This window comes from Ranitomeya variabilis, chromosome 1 (genome assembly GCF_051348905.1).
Source record: "Ranitomeya variabilis isolate aRanVar5 chromosome 1, aRanVar5.hap1, whole genome shotgun sequence".
Taxonomy (NCBI): Eukaryota; Metazoa; Chordata; class Amphibia; order Anura; family Dendrobatidae; genus Ranitomeya; species Ranitomeya variabilis.
In genome coordinates this window covers 122,573,414-122,590,786 of record NC_135232.1, presented here as the reverse complement: position 1 = coordinate 122,590,786, position 17,373 = coordinate 122,573,414, and the positions used below count along the sequence as shown (strand labels likewise).

General features: G+C 40.8%; 1 protein-coding gene across 2 annotated transcripts in view; it reads left to right on the top strand.

Annotated features, from left to right (window-relative positions):
- HAPLN1 (hyaluronan and proteoglycan link protein 1) overlaps positions 1 to 17,373 on the top strand; it is a 256,807-nt gene that overhangs the window by 217,760 nt on the left and 21,674 nt on the right. For both annotated transcript variants that reach the window (XM_077288661.1, XM_077288672.1), the window contains exon 4: positions 11,218 to 11,520. In XM_077288661.1, the coding sequence (XP_077144776.1) occupies positions 11,218 to 11,520 (303 nt within the window). The remainder of the gene's footprint in view (positions 1 to 11,217; positions 11,521 to 17,373) is intronic.

The window sequence follows — 17,373 nt, the reverse complement described above, 5'->3', positions numbered from 1 at the left end:
CATCTCGATAGTAGAAGGAGAAAAAATAAAGCCCAAAAAGGAAACCTTCTGGACTCCGAAGAGACATTTAGAGCCCTTCACAAACAAGGCATTGGCACGCAGGACCTGAAATACCATCCTGACCTGCTTCACATGAGACTCCCAATCATCAGAAAAGACCAAAATATCATCCAGGTACACAATCATAAATCTATCCAGGTACTCTCGGAAGATATCGTGCATGAAGGACTGAAACACAGAGGGGGCATTAGAAAGCCCAAAAGGCATCACCAAGTACTCAAAATGGCCTTCGGCGTATTAAATGCTGTTTTCCATTCATTGCCCTGCTTTATGCACACAAGATTATACGCTCCACGAAGATCTAACTTGGTGAACCAACTGGCCCCCCTAATCCGGGCAAACAGATCGGACAACAGTGGCAAGGGATACTGAAATTTGACCGTGATGTTATTTAGAAGGCGATAATCTATACAGGGTCTCAGAGAACCATCCTTCTTGGCCACAGAAAAGAACCCCGCACCCAAAGGGGACGAGGACGGGCGAATATGCCCCTTCTCCAAAGACTCCTTTATATAACTCCGCATAGCGGCATATTCTGGTACAGATAAATTAAAAAGTCATCCCTTAGGGAACTTACTACCAGGAATCAGATTTATGGCACAATCACAATCCCTATGAGGAGGTAGGGCACTGGATTTGGGCTCATCAAATACATCCTGGTAGTCCGACAAAAATTCAGGGACTTCAGAAGGAGTAGAAGAAGCAATTGACACCAAAGGAGCATCGCCATGAATCCCCTGGCACCCCCAACTTGACACAGACATTGCTTTCCAATCCAGGACTGGATTATGAGCCTGCAGCCATGGCAGACCCAACACGACAACATCATGCAAATTATGTAGCAACAGAAAGCGAATTACCTCCTGATGTACAGGAGCCATGCACATGGTCAAATGAGTCCAGTACTGAGGTTTATTCTTGGCCAATGGTGTAGCGTCAATTCCCTTTAACGGAATAGGGAATTGTAAAGGCTCCAAGATAAAACCACAGCGCCTGGCAAATGACAAATCCATCAAATTCAGGGCAGCACCTGAATCCACAAAAGCCATAACTGGGTAGGATGACAGAGAGCAAATCAAAGTAACAGACAAAAAAAATTTACGTTGTACAGTACCAATGGTGACAAACTTGGCAACCCTTTTTGTGCGCTTAGAGCATGCTGAGATAACATGAGCAGAATCACCACAGTAAAAGCACAACCCATTCTGACGTCTGTGGTTTTGCCGTTCAACTCTGGTCAGAATCCTGTCACATTGCATAGGCTCAGGTTTCTGCTCAGAAAATACCACCAGAGGGTGCACAGGTTTGCGCTCCCGCAAATGCCGATCAATCTGAATGGCCAAAGACATTGACTCATTCAGACCCGCCGGCGTGGGGAACCCCACCATAACATCTTTAAGGGCTTCAGAAAGACCCTTTCTGAAAATCACCGCCAGGGAGCACTCATTCCACTCAGTGAGCACTAACCACTTCCTAAACTTCTGACAATAAACCTCTGCTTCATCCCGACCCTGAGAGAGAGCCAGCAAAACCTTCTCTGCTTGGTCTACCAGATTTGGTTCCTCATAAAGCACTCCAAGCGCCAGAAAAAACGCATCAACATTTAGCAGTGCCGGATCTCCTGGCGCCAAAGAGAATGCCCAATCTTGAGGGTCACCCCGCAACAAAGAAATAACAATTTTGACTTGCTGAACAGAGTCGCCAGATGAGCGAGGTCTCAGAGAAAGGAATAACTTACAATTATTCTTAAAGTTCAAAAACCTAGATCTATCTCCGGAGAACAGCTCAGGAATAGGTATTTTAGGCTCAGACATAGGACTGCGGACTACATAATCCTGAATGCCCTGTACCCTTGCAGTGAGATGATCCACACTAGGAGACAGACTCTGAATGTCCATATTAGTAGCTGCATACAGAACCACCCAGAGATTAAGGGGAGGAGAGAGGCAAAACACAGTGCAGAGGAAAAAAAAAAATGACCTTAAGATTTCTCTTCTCCCTCTTTAGCTGCATTAACACTTTTGGGCCTGCTGTACTGTTATGATCCTGGTGGTAGGATCTCAAACTGACCAGACAAATATACCCTGAGTATATAGGACAAGTTCTGGGGATGTGGAAGCTATACTGACCGCAATCCTGATCCTATCCAAACACACTAAAGGCAGCTGAGGAACGTTACCTGAAAACCTAGACGTCTCGTCACAGCCTGAGAAACTGACTTCCCCTAGAGAGAAAGCAAAGACCTCACTAGCCTCAGAGAAAGATCCCCAAAGTTTTAGATAGCCCCCCACAAATAATAACGGTGAGTCAAGGGGAAAACACAAACATAGAGATTAAACAGATTTAGCAAATGAGGCCCGCTAATACTAGATAGGCAGAAAATAGATAAGTGTCTGTGCGGTCAGTACAAAAACTATCAAAAGTAAACCACGCAGAGAATACAAGAACCCCCACACCGACTCACGATGTGAGGGGCGCACTCTGCACCCCAGAACTAACCAGCAAGCAAAAAATCACATAAAAGCAAGCTGGGCTGAACTCATAATATAATGAGAAACGTTTTCAAGGAAATAATGAGAAACTGGACAAGCAAACTTAGCTTCTCATAGCAGGAGACTGGTCACAAGGAATATTCAGGAGAGCACAGGATCAGGACTGAATACACCGACAGCAGGCGACAAGTAAAGGTCCAGGTGAGTTAAATAGGCCCAGCCTAGCAGGAGATGAAACAGCTGAGCCCAGCCAAGACCAGCCATATCGCCAAAGGCCACCAGAGGGAGCCCAAGAACAAACTCACACAGTACCACTCATGACCACAGGAGGGAGCCCGAGAACGGAATTCAAAACAGGTTGGGGCTAAAGTTAGGGTTAGGGTTAAGGCTAAAGTTAGAGTTGGAGCTAAAGTTAGGGCTACGGCTACAGTTAGGGTTGGGGCTACAGTTAAGGTTGGGGCTAAAGTTAAGGTTAGGGTTGGGCTAAAGTTAGGGTTAGGGTTGGGGCTAAAGGTAGGGTTAGGGCTAAAGGTAGGGTTAGGGCTAAAGTTAGGGTTGGGGCTAAAGTTAGGGTTAGGGGTGGGGCTAAAGCTAGGGTTAGGGTCGGGGCTAAAGTTAGGGCTATGGCTACAGTTAGGGTTGGGGCTACAGTTAAGGTTGGGGCTAAAGTTAGGGTTGGGCTAAAGTTAGGGTTAGGGGTGGGGCTAAAGCTAGGGTAAGGGTTGGAGCTAAAGTTAGGGCTATGGCTACAGTTAGGGTTGGGGCTACAGTTAAGGTTGGGGCAAAAGTTAAGGTTAGGGTTGGGCTAAAGTTAAGGTTAGGGTTGGGGCTAAAGGTAGGGTTAGGGTTGAGACTAAAGTTAGGGTTGGTGCTAAAGTTAGGGTTAGGGGTGGGCCTAAAGCTATGGTTAGGGTTGGGGCTAAAGTTAGGGTTAGGGCTACAGTTAGGATTGGGGCTACAGTTAGGGTTGGGGCTAAATTTAGAGTTAGGGTTGAGCTAAAGTTAGGGTTAGGATTGGGGCTAAAGTTAGGGTTTGGATTACATTTACGGTTGGGATTAGGGTTAGGGGTGTGGTTACGGTTATATTTGGGATTAGGGTTAGGGGTATGTTAGAGTTAGGAGTGTGGTTAGTGTTGGGATTAGGGTTAGGGGTGTGTTGGGGTTAGGGGTGTGTTAGGGTTAGGGGTGTGGTTAGGATTAGGGTTAGTGGCATGTTCGGGTTGGGGTGTGGTTAGAGTTATGGTTAGGGCTGGGATTAGGGTTAGGAGTGTGTTTGGGTTAGAGTTTCAGTTAGAATTGGGGGGTTTCCACTGTTTAGGCATATCAGGGGCTTCCCAAACACGACATGGCGTCCGATCTTAATTCCAGCCAATTCTGCATTGAAAAAGTCAAACAGTGCTCCTTCCTTTCCAAGCTCTCCCGTGCGCCCAAACAGGGGTTTACCCCAACATATGGGGTATCAGCGTATTCAGGATTGGACAAAAATTTTTGGGGTCCAATTTCTCCTGGGGGCTAAAAAAGATTTTTTATTTTCACGGCTCTGCGTTATAAACTGCAGTGAAACACTTGGGGGTTCAAAGTTCTCACAACACATTTAGATAAGTTCCTTGGGGGTCTAGTTTCCAATAAGGGGTCACTTGTGGGGGTTTTTACTGTTTAGGTACATCAGGGGCTCTGCAAATGCAATGTAACACCTGCAGACCATTCCATCTAAGTCTGCATTCCAAACGGTGCTCCTTCCCTTCCGAGCTCTGCTACGCGCCCAAACAGTGGTTACCCCCCACATATAGGATATCAGCATACTCAGGACAAATTGGAAAACAATTTTTGGGGTCCAACTTCTGCTGTTACCCTTGGGAAAATACAAAACCGGGGGCTAAATAATAATTTTTGTGGAAAAAAAGGATTTTTTATTCTCCCAGCTCTGTGTTATAAGCTGTATGTAGTGAAACACTTGGGGGTTCAAAGTTCTCACAACACATCTAGATAAATTCCTTGGGGGGTCTAGTTTCCAAAATGGTGACACTTGTTGGGGGTTTCAATGTTTACGCACATCAGGGGCTCTCCAAACACGACATGGTGTGCTATCTCAATTCCAGTCAATTTTGCATTGAAAAGTCAAACGGCGCTCCTTCCCTTCCGAGCTCTGCCATGCGCCCAAACAGTGGTTTACCCCCATATATGGGGTATTAGCGTATTCAGGACAAATTGCACAACAACTTTTGTGGTCCAATTTCTCCTGTTACCCTTGGGAAAATAAAAAATTGGGGGCGAAAAGATAATTTTTGCGAAAAAATATGATTTTTTATTTTTATGGCTCTGCATTATAAACTTCTGTGCAGCGCTTGGTGGGTCAAAGTGCTCACCACACATCTAGATAAGTTCCTTAGGGGGTCTACTTTCCAAAATGGTGTCAGTTGTGGGGGGTTTCAATGTTTAGGCACATCAGGGGCTCTCCAAACGCGACATGGCGTCCCATCTCAATTCCAGTCAATTTTGCATTGAAAAGTCAAACGGCGCTCCTTCCCTTCCGAGCTCTGCCATGCACTCAAACAGTGGTTTACCCCCTTAGATAGGGTATCAGCATACTCAGGATAAATTGTACAACAACGTTTGGGGTCCAGTTTCTCCTGTTACCCTTGGGAAAATAAAAAATTGGGGGCAAAATATCATTTTTGTGAAAAAATATGATTTTTTCTTTTTACGGCTCTGCATTATAAACTTCTGTGAGGCACTCGGTGGGTCAAAGTGGTCACCATACATCTATATAAGTTCCTTAGGGGGTCTAATTTCCAACATGGTGTTACTTGTGGCAGGTTTCAATGTTTAGGCACGTCAGGGGCTCTCCAAACGCGACATGGCGTCCTATCTCAGTTACAGTCAATTTTGCATTGAAAAGTCAAACAGCGCTTCTTCCCTTCTGAGCTCTGCCATTCGCCCACACAGTGGTTTACCCCCACATATGGGGTATCAGCGTACTCAGGACAAATTGTTCAACAACTTTTGGGGTCCAATTTCTCCTGTTACCCTTGGTAAAAAAAATCAAATTGGAGCTGAATTATATTTTTTTGTGAAAAAAAGTTGAATGTTCATTTTTTTTAAACATTCCAAAAATTCCTGTGAAACACCTGAAGGGTTAATAAACTTCTTGAATATGGTTTTTGAGCACCATGCGGGGTGCAGTTTTTAGAATGATGTCACACTTGGGTATTTTCTATCATACAGACCCCTCAAAGTGACTTCAAATGTGATGTGGTCCCTAAAAAAATGGTGTTGTAAAAATGAGAAATTGCTGGTCAACTTTTAACCCTTATAACCTAAAATTTTGGTTCCAAAATTGTGCTGATGTAAAGTAGACATGTGGGAAATGTTACTTATTAAGTATTTTGTATGACATTTCTCTGTGATTTTAGGGCATAAAAATTCAAAGTTGGAAAATTGCAAAATTTTCAAAATTTTCACCAAATTTTCATTTTTTTCACAAATAAATGAAGGTAGTATCAAAGAAATTTTAGCAATATCATGAAGTACAATATATCATGAGAAAAGATTGTCAGAATCATCAGGATTCGTTGAAGCTTTCCAGAGTTATAACCTCATAAAGGGACAGTGGTCAGAATTATAAAAATTGTCCCGGTCATTAACGTGTAAACTACCCTTGGGGGTTAAGGGGTTAAGGAGTCTTATATCCTCTATGTGATATGATAAACATTAAACCACACATGGCTTATTGTACCTGTTGTTAGAAAGGCAATTTATGACAAAAAAGGTCATTTTAGAATATATAAGTTTGGCAGGTCAGCTTGAGCCTATAAAAACTGCAAGAAGCTCAACATAATCTATCAAAAAAGTATTCAAATCAGTATCAAGATAGAAAATAAATTACATTTAGCCAATATGGTACCCATATTCGAAAGGGTTGTAGGTCTTTCACAGATTATTTTACACCAGTAAACTTAACATTCATGGCTGGGAAATTTTTAAAAGACTATATACAGTAGTATGTTGTAGAAAATAATATTAACAGTGATGGCCAGAATGGTTTTACTAAGGACAGAAGTTGTCAAACCAACCTGATTAATGTTTATGAAGAGGTGAGAAGCCTAGACAGAGGAGTAGCTGTGATATAATATTTTTTGACTTTTGCAAAGGAGTTTCATATTGTCCCACATTGATGTCTAATGGGTAAAATTAAGATTTATAGGTTGTGAAAATAAGGTTTATAAATGGATTAGAAACTGGCACTAAGACCACACCCATAGAGATGTGGAGAATGACTGCTACTCTGAATAGTCTCTGTGTATAAATGGTGTAAACCAAAGTGCAGTGATGTGTCTGCTATAATGCAACCTTTTATAACTGATATAGAAAATGGGATTAATAATGTTGTTTCTATTTTTGTAGATGACACCAATCTATGTAGTATACTGCAGTCTATGGATCTATGGAAGTTGTACATAATTTACAGACTGACTTGGACAAACTGAGTGTTTGGGCATTCACTTCTCAAATGAGATTCAATGTGGATAAATGTAAAATTATGCATGTGGGCACTAAGCTGGAGGAATATTATGTTCTAGGGTGATTAACCCCTTAATGACCGCCAATACGCCTTTTAACTGACCTGAGATATAAGAGAATAGCCTCCCCATACAGGTGACAATCCAGCAGCTGTTGGCTGTACACTATAGCTGACAACTTGCTGTATCAGCCACGATCAGTGCTTGCACCATCCAAATCTGTTTAACCCTTTAGATACTGCTGTCAATAGTGACTACATCATTATAAATGGTAAACAGAGTGTGAGAGCTTCCACTTTATCCAAATTGGTGCCCTCAGATCATGATTGTGTGGTCCTGATATTTGCCATGTCAGTTCATGACCAAATAGCAGCCTTAGAGTCTGCTGGCTGTAGTAATCTGTTCAGAAGTTAGCGGCATTTATGTGGTAAAAATACAAATTTTCACTTCTGTCATGCTACTTTGTATTAATTCCTGAAAAGCACCTGAAGGGTTAATAAACTACCTGACAGCAGTTTTCAATATGCCAGGCGGTGCTGTTTTTAAAATGGTGTAACTTTTGGGGATTTTCCAATATATGGTACACCTAAAGGCACTTCAAACATGGATGAGTCCCTAAAAAAAATACATTTTGTAAATTTCCTTGAAAAAATGAAAAATTACTGCTACATTTTAAACCTCCTAAAATGCTAACAAAATAAAATAAAATTTTACAAATGGTGCTGATGTAAAGCAGACATGAGGGAAATGTTACTTATTAATGTCTTGCTGTGGTAGGACTATCTGGATTAAAGGGATAATCATTCAAATTTTGAAAATTGCTAATTTTTTAAAATTTTTCTCAAATTTCTGATATTTATTATAAATAAACACAAAACATATTGACCTAAATTTATCATTATCATAAAGTATAATGTGTCATGAAAAAACAGTCTCAAAATCAGTGGGATTTGTTGAAGCGTTCCAGAGTTATTACCACATAAAGTGACACTGGTCAGATTTTAAAAATTTGGCTCTGTCACTAAGGGGTTAAAACTAAGAGTCATATGTAGAGAAGGATCTTAATGCAATGTCAGTCTTCTAAGCCCAGCAAAATATTGTCATATATTAAAAGAGGCATGCACTTCTGGTGTATATGCATATATATAGGAGTGACGAAGGCAGACGCCGAAACGCGCGTCGTAGTGGATGCATCTATGGCACAGCTTGTGACGGTTCTCACCTAACAGCAGGTATTACTCTATTGCACTTTGTGCAGTAGCAGTACAAATCTTTTGACTATTATTGTCTTTTCCCTAACCTGAATCAGTGCACTCTCGCTGCTCCAGCAAATGTACTAACACTATATGCACAGGCGCTTTAACCATCCTATCAATACTGCTTTCACTAGATATACCTGCCCTTGTCTGTCACATTGCATATTAGTGCAATTATCTACCAGTATTTTTCAATTGGCATTTTGTATATACGTTAATTGGATTTTCTACCATGATTTATTGCTACCTCTTAAATTCAGCTGTGTTTTCCGTGTTTTGCGTCCTCTTTTTTACTGGTGTTTTGATCCCACTTGCACCTTATTTCAATGATATTTTGTAATCAATAAAGTTATAATTTTTTCACTCATTTTGGGCTCTTTCAATTCTGTTTTCTCTTTTTGCTGTCACTTGCTTTTAGAGTGTATTGGATTATGCATTATGGTTATAATTATAGCCCATTTTCTTTATCCTTTCCCATCCCTTGGTTGAACTTGATTTTTGAATCATTGTAACTATGTAATAGGTTCTGCTGTGACCCCTTTGTATGAGTGACTAAACTGCCATCCCAAAATGAGCCATCAGAAACAGCATTTAGTTTCTCATGTATTGTATAAAACTTACAACTGGTAAACTTTACATAAAGGCGATGTTCACACGTTGCGGTTTTTACCGCGGAACCGCAGCGATTTTGCCGCTGCGGGTCCGCTGCAGTTTCCATTGCGTTTACATTTACATGTAAACCTATGGAAACCGCAAACCGCTGTGCACATGCTGCAGAAAAAAACGCGCAAAAACGCAGCGGTTTATATTTCGCAGCATGTCACTTCTTTCTGCGGAACTGCAGCGGTTCTGCACCCATAGACCTCCATTGTGAGGGTCAAACCCGCAGTAAAACCCGCAGATGAAAAAATATCTGCGGGTTTTCTGTGGTTTTGGGTGTAGAAACCGCTGCAGCAGGAAGTGCGGGGAAGCGGGCGGAAGTGCGTGAGCGGAAGTGCGTGGGCGGAGTGTGACCGTCAGCATGGAGGCATGTATGTGTGTGTGTGTATGTATGTGAAGTCTGTGTGTGTGCGTCTGTCTGTGTGTGTGTGTGTGTGTGTCCCCATGCGACGATAGTGCCACCCAATTGTGCTAAGTCGCCGTATGGGATTACTACTCCCATCCGGTATTAGGATGGGAGAGTTGTCCCTGTGTTTCCGGCGACTTAGCACAATTGTCAGTAAAACACAAACACATACACATACAATACACATACAATAAACGTAACATACATGACAGACATTACATACACCATATAACATAGAGTATATACTCACCATACAGCACACTGGTACGCGAAGCCCTCAGTCCCCTAGGGAAAAAGTCCAAAAAAAATAAACCAAATCCATACTCCCTGTCCGCAGAATCCAATACCGAGTGTCCCACGCCGATTGCTTGCTCTCCGGCGATACACTACCAGGAGCGAAGCTCCTAGCAGTGTATCACGTCCTTTACCGGAGTTCAGCGGCTCCGGCGTCTCTATTTACGGCAGTACAGCTGCGTGTGAACTTTCCCACGCAGCACTGTCGTAAAGCGAGAGTACCGGGGTCAATGAATGCCGGTAAACTCTCGCGCATGCACAGTTACACACCGACAGGAGCCGGAGCTCCTGTCAGTGTGTTGCTGCAGCCGTGGAGAGCAGACACATCTCCGGATGTGCCTGTTCTCCATGGCAGATCGTCGTGGGACCCTCGTTGGATTTTTGCGGACAGGGCCAGGGAGTATGAATTTGTTTTGTTTTTTTATTTCTTTTGCAGGTCGAGGATCTTCAGATGGATTGAGCGTATAATAAAGGAATTGTCAAAAAGTAGATGCGCCTTTTCTGGGGCGGCTGCGGGCTTCTATTTGTAGCCAGGGGGGGGCAAATATCCATGGCCCCTTTCCTAGGCTATGAATATAAGCCCACAGCTGTCTGCGTAGCCTTTCTGGCCTAAAAATATAGGGGGACCCCAACACTTTTTTGGGGGGGTTCTCCCTATATTTGAGAGTCAGAAAGGCTACGCAGACAGCTGTGGGATTAATATTCATGGCCTGGAAACAGCCATAGGTATTTTAACCCCTTCCCAGGCCAAAATTATTGGCCTACAGCTGTCTGCCTAGCCTTTCTGGCCTAAAAATATAGGGGGACCCTACGCAATTTTTTTTTTCGGGCCCCCCTGTAGTTTAGAGCCATAAAGGCTACGCAGACATCTGTGGGCTAATATTCCTAGCCTGGGAACAGCCATGGGTATTTTAACCCCTTCCCAGGCCACAAATATTGGCCCAAAGCTGTCTGCTTAACCTTTCTAACCTAAAGATACAGGGGGACCCTATGTCATTTTTTTTTGGGTCCCCCTATATATTTATTTAGCCTTTTAATAGGATTAATAATGGATAGGTGTCTTATTGACGCCTCTCCATTATTAACCGGGCTTAATGCCACCTTACAATAGCAAGGTGGCATTAACCCCTCGTTACCCCATATCCCACCACTACACGGGAGTGGGAAGAGAGGTGTTAAGTGCCGGAAATGGCGCATCTCATTTTGATGTTTTCACAGGGTTGGACAAGGAAATGACATCATGTGTTTTTTTTTTCCCACTGCAGTTCAAGCTTTATTTGTGTCAAAAACACAGACAATCTGCAGGGAAAAACGCATCAAAAACCGCACTAAAAACCGCATCAAAAAACGCACCAAAAACGCACCAAAACGCACCAAAAACCGCACCTGCGTTTTCTGCCAAGATCTGCGGTTTTTAGTGCAGAAAAATCTGCAGGAAAATCTGCAATGTGTGCACATAGCCAAAGTCTTCTGATAACCTTTGCTTTCATTGTTATGTATTATCTCACCATTTTTCGTTTGTTTTTCAGGTGTTGTATATCCCTATTTTCCACGTATTGGCCGCTACAATTTCAATTTTTATGAAGCCAAAAAAGCATGTCAAGACCAAGATTCTATTATTGCCTCTTTTGATCAACTATATGATGCCTGGAGGTCAGGACTTGATTGGTGCAATGCAGGCTGGCTAAATGATGGATCAGTACAATACCCAATTACCAATCCTAGAGAACCTTGTGGGGGAAAAAACACTGTTCCTGGAGTCCGAAACTATGGATATAGGGATAAAGACAAAGGCCGATATGATGTGTTTTGTTTCACATCAAACTTCAAAGGTAAATGAAAACATATATTACAAGCTACATTGGTGGCTGAGAAAACATTTCTAAGGATTCTGTCTCCAGTAGTCAGATTCCATAGGGTTTATTTTATTTTGCCAATTGTCGATGAGGTTTCATCCTCTGGACCTCCACTGATAAAACTTCTGGCATGTTAATTTGCGATACAATAATTACCCTTTAACCCATGACATTATTACATTTCAATGTGAGAAAGACAGCAAATTTCTAACCATTTACTAAATGTCAGCAGCCATACATGTTATATCCTTTGGAGTCACTTTATTTAAAAGCAACTAGTGTACCTCTAATGGGCTAGGTAAACACCTATTACATAGGAAGGTAGTCCGATGATGGTGGTGAGTAGGGTTGAGCGAAACGGATCGGTCATTTTCAAAAGTCGCCGACTTTTGGCAAAGTCGGGTTTCGTGAAACCCGACCCCAGCGTGGGATCGGCCACACAGTCGGTGCTTTTCGCGCCAAAGTCGCGTTTCGTATGACGCTTTCCCCGCCATTTTTTTCAGCCAATGAAGGAGTGTGTGCAGCGTGATGACATGGGTTCCGGCTCGCTTTGTGCGGCGTCACAAGGGGTAAAAGCGCCATCTTAACGTTTGGGATATAGCGATTCCCACAGTGAAACACAAATTTTGCAGGGACGGAGGAGAGAGAGAGAGAGAGAGAAAAAAAAAATCAATCCCCATTGACTTGCATTGGGTTTCGTGTTTTGGTCGGCCCCCCGACTTTTCACAATAATCGGCCGATTTCACACGATCCGACTTTCGAGACAGTCGGGTTTCACGAAACCCGACTCGATCCTAAAAAAGCAAAAGTCGCTCAACCCTAGTGGTGAGCTTTGCATTGCTTTAGGAGTCGACATACAATCTTCCCTCTCTAATTGGACAAGTTGAATTTCCCACTTTTGATTTCTTCTAAATTTTTAAGTTTGTTCACGTTATTTGGTTTCAGAGTTTGGTAGGGTTGATACAGTCAATCCTTCATTGAAAAGTCTAAATTTTGACTTTGGAATCTTATAGCATTAAAACTGTTGAACAAATGTCCTCACCCAGAGCACGTTTCATGGATTTGATAAATAGAAATTTTTGGAAATTTTTTTGGGAGATGCAGAAAATAATAATGGAGCCACCCAAGTTTTGTGTGCCACGATGGGAAGTAGCCTTCAGACTTTATATAGTAAGGCAGACAAAATTACAGCATATTATTTTGTAATAACTCAATATTAAATAAATAGAGATCAGCCAATCTGCTGAAATTTAAATTCAGCAGATTCATTCGAATGCAGCTGCGAAATTTGAGTTTCATTACATTTAAGGTATAATAAACAGATGGACAAGGAAAGGAATAATAAACAATATCTGTCCTGGCCACCGTTGGTCCCCACTGTTCACTTGCCTACTCTTCAATCCTTGCTGGTGCTTTTGGTACCTTGACCCACATTATTACACACATTATTACATGACACATTATGTCATGACGTACGTGGCCTCATGCAGTCATGTCACACCATGTTACCACATAAGGTGATGTAAGGTAAAAGCAAAGAAAAAAATCGGAGTCAAAATTTCTGCCATTCACAGTGAGCTAAGAACTGTCAGGTAAGGAGCTGCTACAGCAAGGAGAGTTGAGGAGAACAGTGAATATGATATTTTATTTTTTTTAACTCATCACTGGATAAAAAAAAACAAATAACCTTGTAAAACTTTGGTAACCTGGAGAAAAATACACCTTTAATTATCATTTTAAAACCATGTAACAGCCACAAACAACAAAACACAAACAAAAACACACAGCCGTGCAGTCTAGATAATCACTACCACAACAACCTAATAAATCCTACCTATCAGCAGAGGTTGGCACCCTATATATATATGCGAGATTGGCGCCCCCGCTCAATGTCGGCTGAGCCTATATCTCCTACATGCACCCTAGTTTAGTGTCTCATTTGGACCATCAGATATGCATGACCGGAAAATTAGTTAGGGATTTATAAAAGCCGATATTGACTGAAGGTTAGATTGTGGCAGGGTGAAAGACACGGACAAAAACAAAGTGCAAAAAGTGCTCGTGAATAAAAACAACCTCACTAACTCTGTTCCCTGCTGGTAACAAAACCTGCCTGACTGTGGGGGTTGGCGCCCTACTTGTCACCGGATATGGTGCCCCCACTCAACTTTTATTAAGTTTTTTGACCTTGAATTTAGCTATCAGCTTTCTTGTATTTGTTAACTCATCACTGGCCATATAACTCCAGCAAAATGGCAGCACCCTGGTCATTTTACTGTATTTTCACAAATCAAATCCCCAAAATATTTGATTCACTAGACTTCGCAATTGTTTAAAATTTCAAAATGAACTTTGGATTTGCTTATAATTCATTCACCTGTCTATACTAATAAACCATTTTACTTCCTAATGTTCAATTGTTTCATAGACCTTTAAATAGAGGATGATATACACCCCTTCAGGCTCACATGTAAAGGATACCCCAGAATATTGCACCTGTTTTCCCACCCTATAATCCTATTTAACCTCTTCATGACGGAGGTATTTTTGTTTTTGCTTTTTAATTTTTTTGCTCCCCTTCTTCCCAGAACCATAACTTTTTTTTATTTTTCAGTCAATATGGCCATGTGAAGGCTTGTTTTCTGCAGGACGAGTTGAAAGTTTTAACAACACCATTAGTTTTAGCATATCTTGTACTGGAAAATTGGAAAAAAAAAAATGCAGTGAAATTTCAAAAAGAGCAATCCCACAGTTGTTTTTTGTTTGGCTTTTTTGCTAGGCTCACTAAATGCTAAAACTGACCTACCATTATGATTCTCCAGGTCATTACGAGTTCATTGACAGCAAACATGTCTAGGTTCTTTTTTATCTAAGTGGTGAAAAAAAATTCCCAACTTTGTTAAAAAAAAAAAATTGTACCATATTCCGATACCCGTAGTGTCTCCATTTTTCATGATCTCGGGTCGGGTGAGAGCTTATTTTTTTCGTGCCGAGCTGACATTTTTAATGATGCCAGAGCCTACATCAAAGGGAGGGTGTCCGACATTGGCATACTATTACTCCGAATGTCGGAAAAGGGTTAAGGGTCATTTTTATGCAATTCAGCTTTTTACTTTTTAAGTTTTATAGAGTAGATACATATACTATACCTACAACATACGGAAGCATATACCAAGTAGTAAAAAAATATCTAATTTTATTAACAAAAAAATAAACATACAAGTTTTATAAAAACTTTTGAAATAAGTATTGTCTTAGCGCCCCGACGCGCGTTTCACGTTTTGCTTCATCGACTCCCCAATTAGAAGAAGCAAAACGCGAAACGCGGGTCGGGGCGCCATCCTGAAAACCAGGTCATGTATACCATTCTCATATAAACCAATGCTTACCTTTTTCCATAGGTTTAATCACCACAAACCTGAGTAGCACTAATGCACTTTATTTTATATACTCTCCTATGATGGCATGGAATATTATATATATTATTATATATAATCTTTATAATATGAGTTAGCGAATTAGTATAATAACTTGAGCCCAGTCTTATTGCACAGAATATTTCACTGGCTTTTTTTGGAATTTTGTGGATATCACCTTTTAATCAGGGTTATATTGGCACTATGCATTCATTGAAAGAATATACAACATTCAGCAATTTGTTGAAGTATACCTAGGTGTTACATTTTCCTGGCAAAGAAAGTATATACTATATTTAAATATATCATATAAATTGCAATGTAATTCTGGTATACATACTGTAAATATCGCTACATGTTATTACCATCCCTATTCTGAAAGTTGGCTCATTTTCTTATGATAATCCTGTGTTTTCAGGTCCATTTTTGTATCTACCTGCTAAGACAATACTTGTTTCAAAAGTTTTTATAAAACTTGCATGTTTATTTTTTTGTAAATAAAATTAGATATTTTTTTACTACTTGGTATATGCTTCCGTATGTTGTAGGTTTAATGATCATTGGAAGTACCTTTGAAGCTAGGTCATTATTTTCTTTTAGATACATATACTAATAGATCTGTTAATGTAATTTAGTTTTAAAGGTAGATTATTTATTTTTAATCAAAAGATTAGAACTTTTAAATTAATATTTCTTCAGTAATGCCATATTGCAATTTGCATTTACTGCATATCTAAGCATATCTAAAATTTTGTCACAATTTTCTTGTTTTAATCATTTAAAAGCGTTACATGATAGCAAAATAATTATCAAAATTTCTAAAGCCTCAGTAAATGATGCAGTTATTAGTGATTTCTACATTTCCTTATTCCTTTGTTAATTAGATAGAAATGTGGATTTCTCTGAACCTATTTGTTATTATTCATTCCATTAAATAGTGTATAGCTTATCAGAGAATATATGATACTGCAATTAATTGATAAGATGCTGCTATTTTTGGGAGCATTTGACTGAGAACACAGATTTCTGGCATCAGAAGATGCTAATGGGAATTTAAGTGTTGGTTTCCATGGAGACTATTTGCTTCACAATCCTCTTCAGACTTATGTTCACCGAGATCAGGAAAAGGTTTCAAAATAATTATGAAAGATAAAAAAATCTACAAAGTGAACGACCATTAATCGTGTGTACTCTGTGTTGCAAAAAAAGCTTACAGACACTTTGGGACAGATCACAACACAATGTACTATATCAAGTCATTGGCAAGGTGGCAGAAGATAATATGACTTTCCTAAAGTCATGCAGAAGCCTAGAAGCCAAACAAGCATTTTTTTTAGAAATTAATCCTGTATATACTGGTGACCTAATTCAGTGGCAGACACTGACAGCTTTGGGCCCCTGTGCAAGAAATGTGTCTGGGCCCCCTCTCTGCCCAGCATGCTGCTTATGATGAGAGCAATCTGGCTCCGAACAACAAACCAGATTGCCCTCATTATCAAAGGTTAAGATTTGGTTCTGCTGGTTCTAGCGCAGTCAGACTTGCAGTCAGGTGACAACTAGTGTTCGCTGTCAGTGAATAGAACACTGCAGACTCTCTAGTTGGCACATGACAGCAAGTGTGCGAAGTGCATCCTCTTGGTTATGTGATTACTGTGGGAAACGGCAGAGCCTGACCATGTACCTATACTGTAAATTATATTACATTATATGTCTGGTATCTGATAGTATACTACAAATAAAAGTATGGAATCGTGTAGTAGACTGCCTTATTCCATATAACAGTATCATGTAAAAGACGTACTACAGGGAGAGCCCCCACACAGCTCTCCCTATATACAATTTGTGCCCTCACAGAGCCCCCTATATAGAGCAGGAGCCCTCACAGAGTCCCCGATGACATCTGGATGCAGGTCAGCTGTATATTGCGACCTGCGGACCAGTGTTTCCAGGTGTTTTGTTACCACAGATAGCCCGGTCCGATTTCCACATTTTGTCCATGTCTGTTATATATGAGCCATATACTAATCTGTGTACTGGTTGTTATGTACTATACCACTGATGGCGAACCTTTTAGAGACCGAGTGCCCAAACTGCAATCTAAAATCCACTTATTTATCGCAAAGTGCAATTTAACCGGAATACTGTGGTTTTAGATTAGAAAATCTCCTACATTAGCACGCTATAGCGTCTATAGCAAAGAGCTTGTAAGCAGTGCACTCCAAGCTAAAGATACTAGCCACCGATTGCAGTGGAGGTCTGTTCTTGAGAATGAAGAGGATTTTTATTCCAAAGTAAAATTGCCAAGTTGTTTGTTTCTTACAACCTCTTTGCAATTGTAACCCTTTATCATGGTGAGAATAACATTTTAAGCCAGGGATGTCAAACTAAATTCACATATTCCTCCATACAGTGA